General features: G+C 48.8%; 1 protein-coding gene across 1 annotated transcript in view; it reads left to right on the top strand.

The window, feature by feature from the left end:
* Nucleotides 1-14,211, top strand: part of TSPEAR (thrombospondin type laminin G domain and EAR repeats) — a 165,369-nt gene that overhangs the window by 59,662 nt on the left and 91,496 nt on the right. The window contains exons 2-3 of the mRNA XM_078683707.1: nucleotides 496-713; nucleotides 1,112-1,350. Of these exons, the coding sequence (XP_078539833.1) occupies nucleotides 496-713; nucleotides 1,112-1,350 (457 nt within the window). The remainder of the gene's footprint in view (nucleotides 1-495; nucleotides 714-1,111; nucleotides 1,351-14,211) is intronic.

Raw genomic sequence — 14,211 nt, 5'->3', positions numbered from 1 at the left:
TACCCAAAGATGACTCTTTAGGATGACAATACTGATAGGTATTGTCACGCTAAAGAACAAATGTTGGACTACTGAGTGGAAATGACTAGTCTTCTCGACCTGCCGTTACATAAAATATGAAAATGTTAGAAATTAGGTCTTGCTTATTAATTTGGGGCGAAATATATAGATCCGAAAATGTATTATTTGAAAGCTTGTATTTATTTGCACATTATTGTGGCAAGCGGTTTAGTTGTGGTAAACATTGTGACTGCCTTTGACTAAGCCTTTCTGGCATTGCACTAGAGGCAGGAGCCTGTGTCCTTCAGGCTAGCCTCCTTCAGCTTCTTGTGAACATTGCACATTCTATGGTACAACTGTAATGTGTTATGTGCCATCCCAGAATACATACATTGTTGTACTGCCATAACCAACTGACAACTGCTCTATTTCAGAAGATCTCCTCCACAGGGGTACTCAACAGGCTGTTAATATCCAAGCAATCTCGTTTCACAGATTTGCGCCCATTGGATCTTCTGGCGGAAGTGGCTCCTTCCAGGCCGGCACCGAGTGGGATACGGATGATCCAGGCGCAAGGGGCGCGTGGTTTCCGTTTCTCCACTTCCGCACATGCTCTCAGCTTCCCAGCATCCCGGCTCTTCGTTCACTGTGATCTTTTCCCGGAAGAATTTTCTCTTGTCATCACTGTGAAAATTGATAGTATGCCTGCTAAGGTAAGGGTGCTTCCTGTGCATGTGACACTTTAATGGGAATGGCATACACCTATGATGACTTTAATGGGAATGGAAAATATATTACATACCTATGATATAGTCAAACCTGTCTAGGAATGTGTGTGGTCTGGGATCAGCATTTCATGCTCCCAGTTTCATGACTACAACTGCTTGGGTGAGGCAAGTATGTATTGTGGATTTTGTGCACCTTCAGTGGATTTTCACTTCTATTGAGTCTGAATTTTGGAAATCTTTATTTACACTTATATTAAAATGCTTTTTTAATGTTTTAGACGTATTAACATTGGGCATGCACACACTGCCATGAGCCACTGAAAGTGTAATGATGTGTTTCACCAGGCACAAACTCTTAAACTTGTTTACACCTTGTCCCACAGAAGAATGAATATATCTTTACAATGATCCAAGAAGGAAGCAAGAATGTCTTGGTTGGCCTGCGGTACTCCTCGAGCAAGCTCCACTTCCTCTTTTGGAACAAAGACCTGGCCAATGGCTGGCAGACGCGGGTAACCTTCAGAGACATCAGCTTGGCAGATAACCAGTGGCACACACTTGTACTCGCGGTGTCTGGGTACTCCTTATCTCTCACTATTGACTGCAGCATGCCTTTAGATGTGTAAGTTCCTTCAGGGTATTTAATAGGGCAGTACTCTATTTTCTAATTTCTATTTTAAGTTGTGAGTTGCATATTTCGTTTATATTTTTTGTGTCAGGTGTTGCACAGGGTGGAAGTTAGTTTAGTGAACCTCACATCTGATAAAACACCTTCTTCACCCCTATTTATTGTAGTGGTGCGAACTTTACATTTACATACAACTCTATATCAGTGTTTTGAGATGAATTCAGTTCACATATAACATTATTACCAAACTCAAACATATCATAAGCAAACATTGGAGAGCCAATAGCAATCAAATAACGATTAGTCGCAAACACATACAGGGCAGTGGCACACACATTCATACCAGAAAATACTTGCTAGTTAGTGAAAAGGGAATTAAGGTCACTTGGAAACACAACCAGAACTGTAGCAAACATAGAGGCCATAGGCAAATACGTGGACATCAGTAAAAAACATACTGGTTACTGATAAGCAGATCAGTGACTTTGGCAAAACACACAGATCCCTAACAAAGACATGCAGGCCACTGGAAAATGTGTGCATATCAGTGAATAGCACATACAGATAACAATCAAGCACACAGATGCCACTGGGCAATGCAACATTGCAGGTGGATAATAGAACTCTGTCTTACAACTCCTGTCAGTCTAAAGAAATGGGTAAAATTGATTATCACATCCTTTTCCACTTGCTTTCTTTAATGACCAATGCGTTCCCTTCAAAATACATGCCTATGGCCAGAAAACGCTTGAGACTCTTATACAGGCTAACTGTAAAAACACATAAATCACCACGAAACGCATTCCAGTCTCTATAAATTCCATATTTGTCTCTGTTAAATACATTTAGGTCACTCACAAACATATATAGATCACTAGGATACATAGTACATACACAAATAAAAACGAATACAAGTCAACGACTTGCTCTTACACTCACATACTCACACACACAGTTAATTCAAGTCAGTACTCCATCCATTCTTACAATAACTCACCACCACAAACCCTGGCAACCCCACCCAGAAAAACGCAAATCATTTGTTGTTGTTTTACTAGTAGTTTTTTGTTTAATTTATTTCTTCACTCTGCAAAACACAATTTGTTATATTCTGTGTTCCCATAATGCAACCACTTTATCATCTGTCTCTATGTGCAACAACCCAATCTTTATTATACCTTTTGTCGTGACTTGTTATGATGCAGACAATTTAATAATCACTATCAAAACGCATGTGTCAGTCCTTTTACAGCTCCCGCTTGGAGACTTACTTATCAGCTGAAGGGTGATCGTAGGTTTGAGAACCTTGGACAAGTCATGAGTAATGTACAGCAGCAATGTCCCTTGCCTTTTCTAAATCCAAAAGTCTGCGTCCTTCAGCTGGATTATCTGAGGATTCAAACCCAAACAGTTTGCTTCTTGATACTGCAGTTATATACATTTTTGATACATTTTTCCCAGATTGCCTTTTCTCACATCAATCAATCAGGGAATTGTAAGCGTGCTACTCACCCATGAGGGTCTTAAGGCACTGTGGGGAAGGGTTCGCAGATCTGTTTAGCCGAAGAGCCAGGTCTTCCTGAAGGTGTTCAGGGAGGGGGCACGTCTGATGTCTGCCGGTAGCTCGTTCCAAGTCTTAGCTGCAATGTGAGAGAAGGATCTTCCGCCTGCTCTGGCTCTGTGGTTGCGCGGGGTTTCGGCTTGTGTGAGGTTAGAAGATTGGAGGTTTCTTTTGGGTACGTGGAAGTTGATTATGTCGTTGAGGTATTTTGGTCCATTGTTGTGTAGGCATTGGTAGGCGAGAGTGAGGATTTTGAAAGTGACTCTTTTCTCCACGGGGAGCCAGTGGAGACTTCGTAGGTGTTGACTGATGTTTTTGTGTCGGGGATGCCGAGGACGGGGCTGGCGGCGGTGGTCTGTATTGTCTGGAATTTACGTAGTAGGGACTTGTTGATGCTGCCGTAGAGTGCGTTACCATAGTCCAGTCTGGGGAGGAGCGAGATGGGCCGATAGTTCTTGAGGTTGGTGAGGTCAGCTGTGGGCTTCTTGAGCAGAGGTCTGACTTCTGTGCGCTTGCGCTTGCAGTCGTCTGGGAAGGTGCCTGTTTTGAAGGTGTATTGTAGTTTGGGTGCGATGGCGGCCGCGGCACTATGGTAGATGTGAGGAGGGCAGGGGTTGGTGGGGTCCCCTGAGTGGATGCTTTTCACGGTCGAGGCGGTGTCTTCGGCAGTGATCAGTGTCCAGTTGGAGATGGTGGGCTGGCTGGCGTTTCTGGGAGGGGGGGGAGCGTCTGTGGCACCTGGTGGATGGTCGATGAAGTTGTCGTAGAGGTTTTTGATCCCTGGGTGGAAATCGGTCTTGGGATGGGGTGATGTCTGTGGCTTTGCTGCGTGGGTTGGTGAATACCTGAATGACACTGAAAAGTTCCTTAGAGTTGGCCAGGATTTTGTTGTGAATGAAGTTCCTCTTGGTGGCTCTCATCTGGTTGTGGTAGTCCGTCATGGCGTACTTGTAGGTGGTGTGGTTTTCGGTTGAATTGGTGTTTCTCCAGTTCTTCTCCAGTCGTCTACAGGTGCATCTGGGTTCTTGGAGAGCGGTGGTGAACCAGGCGGCTTTCCTGGGGCGTTGTCTGTCGGGGTTGCATAGCGGGGCGAGCTTGTCTGCTCAGTCGGAGATCCAGGTGTGGAGTTCTCAGGCTGCGTCGGGTGCCCAGGTGTGGTTGTCTCGGGTGAGGGTGGAGTTAAGTTGCTCCTCTGTAACCTTGCTCTAGTTCCTTTATGGTGGGCATGGGGCTGGTTTGGGTGCCTTTGGTTTGTTGATGGCGAAGTGTACGCAGTGGTGGTCGGTCCATGGCGGCTGCGTTGTGTAACTGAATTGTACGCTGTTTCCTGCCGTGAAGATGGGGTCGAGGGTGTGTCTTGCTTTGTGGGTCAGTGTGTTGACGAGTTGTTTAAGTCCGATGCTGGCTAGGTTGTCACGAAGGATACTGGAGTTGGGGTCGTTGACGTTGTCGAGATGGAAGTTCAGGTCTCCAATAAGTATGTAGTTTGTTCAGGTGATGGCGTGGGGTGCGATGAAGTCAGTGATGGTGGTGGCGAAGGGTGTTCGGGGGCTGGGGGGTCTTTAGATGAGGGTTCCTCGTAGTGTGGCTTTGGGAGGGGGAACATCCTTCACAACGCGGATTTCACTCCGCAATGCTTTCACAATGCGTCCGTTACAACGCAAGTCGTAACCACGACTTGCGCTGGAGGTCGCTATAGGATTAAGAATAGTATATTTACTATTCCAACACCTTCCCTAGTGTCCACGGGGACTGGTGTTAGAATAGTAAATTATACTATTCTCAATCCGCGCCCCCAACGCAAGTCGTGGTAACAACTTGCGTTGTAAGGGACGCGTTGTGAAGGCACGCTTTGTAATGGAACGCGTTGTGATGTTGTACATCCCTTTGGGAGTGGCCTGGATCTGGAAGTGCAGGTGTTCAGCGGAGAGGGGAAGGTTTCGATGGAGGTTGTGAGGCAGAGGGTGCTCTTGTGGGCGATGGTGAGGCCCCCTCCTGGGTGGTTGGGTCGGTATTTCCTCTGGATCTTGTATCCGCCTGGGATGGTGGTGCTGATGTCGGGGGTGGAGGATGCGCTGGTCCTGGTCTCTGTGAAGAAGATGATGTCTGGTGCGAGAGTCGAGTAGGTTCCAGATTTCAATGGCGTGTTTGTGTACGGAGCGTACGTTAAGGAGGATGCATTTTAGGGTGTCGCGAGTGCTTGCGTCAGCAGTGTTGGAGGCCGGGGTGGCGGTGAGGGTCTGGTGGCAATGGAGGTAGGAGAACTGACTGTGGGTCGTGTTCTGCGAGGCCTGTGGGCATTTTCTAAGTCTTCCAAGGTTGAGTGCAAGGAGGGTGGTGGTGTCGTAGCGATGGGTAGTGGGAGGTCCAGGGTTCCTGGTGCTGCCCATGGTTGGGTCTGGACGGGCTTGCCCTTGGCGTGCCAGTGGCGCACACGCTGCGCGCGTCAGCTGCGGGACCGCACAGCGGCTGCCATTAAGTAGGGGAGGAGGGAGTGAAGAGAGGCTGGGAGGCGGGAGCGGGGCAATTCTGGGGGGGAATTCCCCGAGGGGAATTCCGGGGCGACGGGCCACAGGGGCAGCAGCGGCGAAAGGCAAAAGAAACAGGTAGGCACGAGAAAATAAAAACAGTGGTGGAATTAGAGCAAGACACAGATGGGCACAATAACAGTGGCACAACAGTGAAAAATTAAGAAAAAAAAAACACTGAGAAAGGTTACGGTGGTTGCAGAAAGTCTGGTCCCAGTTGGTCCCAGTTGGAGTGGGCAGCAGCCTCAAACCTCCCAAGCAAGAGGTCGGGGTCTGGAGGCAAGAGACGGCACAGCAGAGCTGCGGGAAGAGAGTGACCCAACTGGACTCCAATCACGATCAAGGACACCGCTGCGACCATGAACAGCATCCACTCGGGAGCCCCCACCAACCCCTACCCCCTGCACATCTACCACAGAGCCCCTGACACCATTGCGCCTGGACTACAACAGACCATCAACACCACCTTCACAAAAGGCACCTTCCCAGACAGCTGGAAGTGCGCCGTAGTCAGGCCCCTGCTCAAGAAGCCCACGGCTGACTCCACCGACCTCAAAAACTACCGACCCATCTCGCTCCTCCCCTTCTCAGCTAAAGTAGCAGAGAAGGCTGTCAATAAGGAACTGACACGATTCATCGAAGAAAACACCGGAAATCCAGATTCCGGAGCAACCACAGCACTGAAACCGCCCTTCTCTCCGCCACAGATGATGCCCGCTCCCTCCTGGACCAAGGCCACTCAGCAGCCCTCATCCTCCTTGACCTGTCCACAGCTTTCAACACCATGTCTCACCGCACTCTAGTCGCCAGACTACATGAAGCCAGCATTTGTATTTGTATTTGTATTTGTATGTGGATTCATAGAGCGCGGTTGCTGCCCGGGGGCGTCCAAGCGCTAGGAACCAACAGAGGGGGGGATGGAGCAGGAAGACTGGCAAAGCATTATTGAGGGGAGCTGAAGAGGAATGTTTTGAGCTGTCTCCGGAATGAGGAGAGGTTGGGGTTGGCTCTCAGATGAAGGGGTAGGGTGTTCCACGTCTTGGAAGCATTATGGGTGAAGGTCCTACCGCCAGATCTGTTTTTTTTATTCTGGGTGTTGTGGCCATGAAGGTCTGGTTTGATCGAAGGTTTCTGCTTGGTTGGTAGTGGGAGACGAGGTTACGGGTGATTAGGGGACCGGTGTTCCAGAAGGCCTGGTGAGCGATACACATGGCTTTAAAGTGAATTCTTTGGCGAACTGGTAACCAGTGTAGTTTGATCAGGCCGGCTCTGACAGATTGTTGACGAGGGAGCTGAAGTAATGTACGAGCTGCACAATTCTGCACAGTTTGAAGTCTCCGCAGTGTATAATCTGGGGCAGCAAGGTAGAGGGCGTTGTTGAAATCCAGGCGGGACTGTATCAGACCCTGGATGGCTACCTGTTTGGCTTCCATGGGTAAAAGATGGAGAACTTTCTTTAGCAACCTAAGAAGACCGAAACAGGTAGCCGAGAGTTTGGTGGCTTGAATGCCAAAAGAGAGGGATCTGTCCAGCCACACCCGAGGCTCTTGATGTTGTCCTTGGGTGCCGGGGGGGGTGCCCAGACAAGGTGGCCATAGAGCATTAAATGAGCTAGGGTCAGCAGGGCCCAGAAGCATCAGCTCTGTCTTGTCCCCGTTCATTTTAAGTAATGAGGCGGACATCCAGCTCTTTACCTCCTCTAGACATTTTCTGAGCCCTCCTCCCTTTGGCATATTGGCCTCCTGCGCCAATGAGACCACCAGCTGAGTGTCGTCAGCGTAGGAGATGATTTTAACTCCAAACGGACGGACAACCTCAGCCAGTGGCCTCATATAAATGTTGAAGAGCTCAGGGCTTAATGAAGAGCCTTGTTGTACTCCGCATCTTAATGGTCTGCTAGTGGATATTGACTCGCCGTCGAATACCCGAAAGGATCTGTCCTTCAAGAAGGACTTGAACCATAGCCATACCTTGTGTTTGATACCGATGTTAGCCATACGATCCAGCAAGATGTCATGGATGACCGTGTCAAAGGCCGCACTTAGGTCAAGGAGGTTCACTGCCACTGATCCTCCTTGGTCCAGGATGTTTCTGGATTCCTCGGTGAGCATGAGGAGAGCGGTTTCGGTTCCATGCTTGGGTCTGAAGCCTGTCTGGGTGGAGTCCAACAGGTGGTGGTTTTCTAGGTAGGCGACCAATTGGCCGTTGATGTATCTCTCTAAGACTTTGCTCAGCCAAGGCAGTAGAGAGATTGGCCAGTAGTTGCTGAGGTCTGAGGGGTCCAGGCTGGGTTTCTTTAGCAGGGCTCGGACCATGGCACGTTTCCATTCCGGCGGGACCGTGCCGGCGGTAATGGAAGAGTTCAGGAGGTCCATTATGATGGGCAGAGTGACCTGGGATGCTGACATGACAATGTCTGGCGGGGCTGGGTTGCCAGGGGAGCCTGATTTAACTTTCCGAGCCACAGAATCCAGGGACGCAAGATTGAGGGGGGGAAAGTTGTCCAGTGTGGGAGTAGGCTGAGATGAAGGGGGTGTCAGGGTAGAATTGGTCTGAGCTGGGAGGGGAAGGATTCATAGATTTTATTGATTTTTTGGAGGAAGAAGTCTGCCATCTTGTTGCAATGTTCTGTGGATTTGGTCTCAGGCAGGCTAGGTGGCAACTTTGTAAGATTTTTCACAATTTGGAAAATTTCTCTTGGTTTTGATTTAGCTGAAATAATTTTATTAGAGAGGTGTGCTGCTTGGGTGGCTTTGATTTCTTCTTTGTACTCTTTGATTAAATTTCGGTATTGAGTTTTATTTCCTGGTGAGAAATCCAGACGCCATTTCCTTTCGGCTTGCCTACACTGGCGTTTCTTTGCCCTAAGGGCCTCTGAGTACCAGGGAGCGGATTTATGGGAACGTTTAATTGTGGTTTTTCTTTTGGGGAGGGAGTGATCGAGTGATTGAGTGATCCATTCTTCGTATGTCTGGTTTGCTAGGCAGGGGTCCTCATTATGAGGAGGTAGGTTGCTAGCCAGTTTGGTGGTCCATTTTTCAATTGGAAGGCGAGACCAGGGTCTGGCTATTCTTACTGTGGGTCTGATGGTTAAGGGTCTAGGTGTGGTCCAAGAAAAGGGGACTAATAGATGGTCAGTCCACGGCAGGGGGATTGGTAGACTAGTTTCCAGATCTACGCAGTTGCTGAATACTGGATCTAGCAAATGACCCTTAACGTGGGTAGGAGAGCTGACAGATTGGTTTAGTTGCAGCGCTGCTAGGTCATCTATAAGTGTAGTTGCCGTATGGGCTGCTACAGAGTCAAAGTGAAAGTTAAAATCGCCTAGCAGGGTGAAGTTAGAGGAGGTGCTGACTCGTTCGGCCACAATCGAAGCAAGGTGGTTGTGGAATTGCTTGGGGGGGCCTGGGGGGCGGTAAATTAAAGTACCTGAGAAGCAGTTGTTAGGGGAGAGTTCGAGGCTGAAGGCTAAGCTCTCGCAGTCCGGGATAGTTTCTGGGATGACTCGGCAGAGGAACTGCTCTTTGTAGATAATTGCTAGGCCTCCTCCTCTACCCCTAGGCCAGTCCTGACGAGTGATTTGGAAGCCGGGTGGAAGGGCTGTGACTAGGGCCGGGTCTGAGTCTGAGGTAAGCCACGTTTCCGTCAGGAAGACAATGTCAGGCATACGTTCTTCCATCAGGAGAGCAAATTCCTCCCTATGTTTAGGTAGGGATCTACAATTTAGCATGAACATGCGGTACTCGTGTGATTGGTCTAAGGCCGGCTTAGGTTTGAGGGTCGATTTGCAGATGGGGCAGGTTTGTGGGAGTTTTTCCACGTGAAGCAGGTGTTGGCTGCACTTCTTTTGAAGGGGCCTTAGTTCAAGGAGAGTTGCGGCACTGTACTGCCTGGATTTTGCGGCTTGGGGTGTAGGGGGGATGGCCCTAGGCCCGGTCTCGGCGCGGACGAGCGCAGACGAGCTTGCCTTAGAAGCGCCTTCAGCGCGCAATCGTCGCGCCCGCTGCGCTCGTCCGCTGCGCTTCCTCCACATACACATAATTTTATTGCAAGGGGTGAGGTGAAGGGGTGTGTGGCCTCGAGGGGGGCGTGGCCTGTGTGCACGCCAGTGATGGCGGCAGCTGAGGGGCTTTGCAGGAGGGCCGCGGCTGCGATAAGATCCGCAGCGCGGTATACCAGCGTGACAGACTCAGTCCCTTTCTGAGCGACAGAGAGGCTGGTGAGTTAAAATACAACAACAACAAAATTACGTGACTCGCAAGTGAAAGTAAGTGAAAGTATTTTAAAAAGCTAAGCAGTAAAAGCTCCCGGCTTCCGCCTCAGGAGTGGTAGTTTTGACAAGACGCTCGCATTCAGCGCCAGTTATATCAGCAAGGGGGCGTGGCCTCGAGGGGGGCGTGGCCTGTGTGCACGCCAGTGATGGCGGCAGCTGAGGGGCTTTGCAGGAGGGCCGCGGCTGCGATAAAATCCGCAGCGCGGTATACCAGCGTGACAGACTCAGTCCCTTTCTGAGCGACAGAGAGGCTGGTGAGTTAAAATACAACAACAACAAAATTACGTGACTCGCAAGTGAAAGTAAGTGAAAGTATTTTAAAAGCTAAGCAGTAAAAGCTCCCGGCTTCTGCCTCAGGAGTGGTAGTTCTGACAAGACGCTCGCATTCAGCGCCAGTTATATCAGCAAGGGGGCGTGGCCTCGAGGGGGGCGTGGCCTGTGTGCACGCCAGTGATGGCGGCAGCTGAGGGGCTTTGCAGGAGGGCCGCGGCTGCGATAAGCATACAAGGGACAGCCCTGGACTGGATCCAATCGTTCCTCACCGGAAGAAGCCAAAGGATCAGACTACCACCTTTCCTCGCCACCCCCACGGAGATCACCCGCGGAGTCCCCTAGAGGTCATCACTCAGCCCGACTCTCTTCAATGTCTACATGGCCCCCCTCGCCATCGTCCAGCAACACAGCCTCAACATCAGGGGCGGCTCTAGGCTCATGGCGGCCCTGGGCAGGGAGCATAGGTAGGGGGCCCCGGAAGAGGGGGTCCGGGTGGGGCGGCGCCCCCCGGAGCTCAGGAAGGTGTTTTAATAAAACATCCAGAAAAGACGTTAGATGACCACTACCTGCGGCTGCTCCTACCCTTCCGAATTTGTCTCAGAGTCACCTTGTTCATTTTCGTTGGTCTGCTCGTGAGTATCATTCTGCTCATGGATATCATCATTTGTTTGTTCTTGTTTATGGTCGTCAGCGCCTGTTTTACCTAGTGCATCAGCAGTACTCTGGCCGGAGGATTCTCCATCTTTAGTTTTCCCTTGGGTGATAAAGTTCAGGATTGCTCCTTCCTGTGAAGCTACGAAAGCCTGCTGAGACGCCTTTCTCTTCAGTTTCGAATAACCAGATTTGTGTACTCGAATTTTCTTCATTTTGCTTGCAATGGGTACGCGAATGTCGTGTGCCCCCTATATCACCAGATAGTAACTATGACTATTGCGCTAACACCAGTACTTTATAAAAATTATAGCTAAACTTGTAAGACGACTCACCCGCCGGGAAAAGAAAAGCTTATAGTTGCTTTTGCGCAAGAGTAACAGGGAATGAAAGGATGGCGGTGGCCGTGGCTTATATACGCCTGTACAAGCGGGCCAGCAGTGGGTAGGGAAAAAAAGAAGCCAATCAGGAACCAGGAGGAACGCAGGCGTGGAGGCCAGTAAAGAGAGGGGGTCAGGGTGTTTGGAAGTGGAACAGAGCCGGAGGCCGCCAAATCCCTGCCAGGGGCCGCCATTCAAATATGTATCCATCGTCAGAGGATTATTATATTAAGGATATATATTTGCGTGGGGCCCCTGGGGTTTGGTGGCCCTGTGCAGGTGCACAGCTTGCACATGCCTAAGACCGCCCCTGCTACATCGTATCCTACGCCAACGACACTCAGTTCATCCTCTCCCTCACCAGAGACCCCACCACCGCAAAACTAAACTTCCAAAAAGGAATGCAAGACGTCACAGTCTGGATAACCAACAGCTGCCTTAAACTTAACGCCGAGAAGACAGAAGTCCTCGTCCTCAGAACCACGCCCTCAGCATGGGACACCACCTGGTGGCCTACTGCCCTCGGGAGCCCACCTACCCCCTCAGACCACGCCAAAAACCTTGGCATCATACGCGACTCATCGCTCACCATGAACAGACAAGTCAACGTCGTCCCCTCCAGCTGCTTCATCACCCTCTGCATCCTCCGAAAGACCTTCAAATGGATCCCCCGGAGTCAAGGAAGACAGTCACCCACTCGCTCATCACCAGCAGACTGGACTATGGAAACACGCTCTACGCCGGCATCAACAAGTCCCTTCTCTGCAAACTTCAGACCATACAGAACACTGCAGCCAGACTTGTGCCCGACATCCCCCGTAACGAACACATTCTCCAACACCTGTGGAGACCCCACTGGCTCCCCGTGGAAAAAAGAATCACCTTCAAAATCCTCACCCACGCCTACAAAAATGCCTACACAACAACGGACCCAAATACCTCAATGACAGAATAAACTTCCACGTACCCAAAAGAAACCTCCGGTCTGCCAACCTCGCACTGGCTGATACCCCTCGCATCCACAGAGCCAGAGCAGGCAGAAGATCGTTCTCCCACATTGCAGCCAAAACTTGGAATGAGCAACCAGCAGATATCAGACTCTCCCCCAACCTGAACACCTTCAGGAAGACCCTCAAGACCTGGCTCTTCAGCTGAACAGATCTGCAAGCCCCCTCCCCCTCAGCGCCTTGAGACCCTCACGGGTGAGTAGCGCGCTTACAATTCCCTGATTGATTGATTGACCTAGACCGAGGGACGGAGGTCATACATAACCCTATCATTTTAAGACTTGTTTTTGAGAAAAAATATACACATTGTTTATTTTAACAGTGCAGCAAAGAATTACAATATATGGATAAATTAACTCTTGCGTAGACTTAGTTTACGGGTTTCAATTACCAAATCTATATAAACCACGCAAAAATCCAAATTCTTATTTTAAAATGTAATATTATTTAAAACTTGTGCTCTTTAGCTCTGTGGTTCCTATTATTTAATAAATACACAAACCTATTATATGGTCACATCAGGGCGTTCACTTAAAAAAAAAAAAAGAAAAACCCATGTAGATCATAAAAAATTATACAACCATTTATTATTATTCGTTTTTAATAAAACCGGTTTATTGGCATTTGAGACAAAGAAAAAAAAAGAAAAACATCTAACATCATCATTGCGTACTATAGACTGGGTATAAATGTGCTGTTCAGTTATTATGTAATTGACAAGCACCATGAAAAGTGTTAATCAGCCCCTCCTAGAAGAACTATTTTTGGAACTAAGTGTAATCAATACATTCCCTATGAGAGCCCCTATATAAGCTATCCATAGCTCCCATATCTTCTGTGACTTCCCAGCAGCCATGGACTTCATGCATAGACGCTCCCAGAACCCTGCAATAGTTCATCCCTGCATTCTGTTTCCTAAGATTCAAAGTCTCTGATGCTCGCCACTGTTGTGTGATATTTCTTTTAGCCAAAACGAAAACCAAAGCCAATGAAAGCCTACCCATTTCTGAGATGTCTAGGTCTTGCAAAGTAGAATAATACAATCATAAAAAGCACCATTTCCGTTTCGGTCCCCGATTTATACTCTGAGAGCATTCCTAAGGACATAAATTATCATTCTATAGTTCTTAGGGGATGTCTTCCCAATGCCAGCTTCTAGGGAAGAAAAAGAGCACGTTTGATAAATGCCACACTTATGTTTGTGGCATTGAGGCTAATAACCCTTCCTCTAGGGGTCCAACTTCCCCTCTTATTTTTAACTTATTATATCAATTGTATCTCGTCTTCATTCGGGACAGGTGAGTCTTCATAACCCAAGCCTTGTTCTTCAAACTTTCCCAGGTACCCTTGTCAAAACACGGTGCTAAAAAAGAATGACAAACTCCCTCCATATTTTGTAGCCTGTGTCGTTTGAATTGAAAACATGTCTTGTCCTTCCACTACATGCAGGCCTCGGACAAACACATATAGTCTACAGGCACAACCAGAGTCACTGAAATTCACAGGTGAATTCCTCAATTCAGGAAGGACTTGAAGACCTGGCTCTTCGACTGAACTACAACCCCTCTCCCTCCCCCCATCCGGCCTTGAGACCCTTGCAGGTGATTAGCCACGCTCTACAAGAACCTGATAGACTTGATTGATTTGTAATTAGATAAAAGCCAGTGGCTACCAAAATATAAAGGGCACTTGGAAAGACAAAGGTACTGGCAATGACATCCACATAGTGGTCAACGGCAAAGACACCAAGGCCCCCTCCAGAAACACAACCTTTACTGACAAATAAGGATAGTTCACTAGCAAAGACACACAGACCCCAAAGCGTGCAACCTTTACTGACAAATGCATTCAGTTTAGTGCCAAGTGTAGATACTTCTATGAAAAACATACAAGCCAATGGCCTACACATGCAGACTGTGGGATGAACACAGATGAGCTCCCGCCCTGAGGGGGAGGAAGGCAGCTACTAAATTGGACATTAATAAGTGCTGATAAAATCACCATTCATGATCGATTAGAGCCTCTACCCCTTGGTCGATCACAATGCAACTTGGGCACCATTTAGCATCAGGAAAAAGCAGAACAGGATGAACCCCAATACCTTTCCGGAGCTATTTCGAGCAAACTGAGAGCAGATGAGGTGTCTCCCTCCGCAATACGCAAGGACAGCTGTTTCCTTGGA

This window comes from Lissotriton helveticus, chromosome 3_1, assembly GCF_964261635.1.
Source record: "Lissotriton helveticus chromosome 3_1, aLisHel1.1, whole genome shotgun sequence".
Lineage (NCBI taxonomy): Eukaryota > Metazoa > Chordata > Amphibia > Caudata > Salamandridae > Lissotriton > Lissotriton helveticus.
This window is presented reverse-complemented; position numbering and strand designations above follow the sequence as displayed.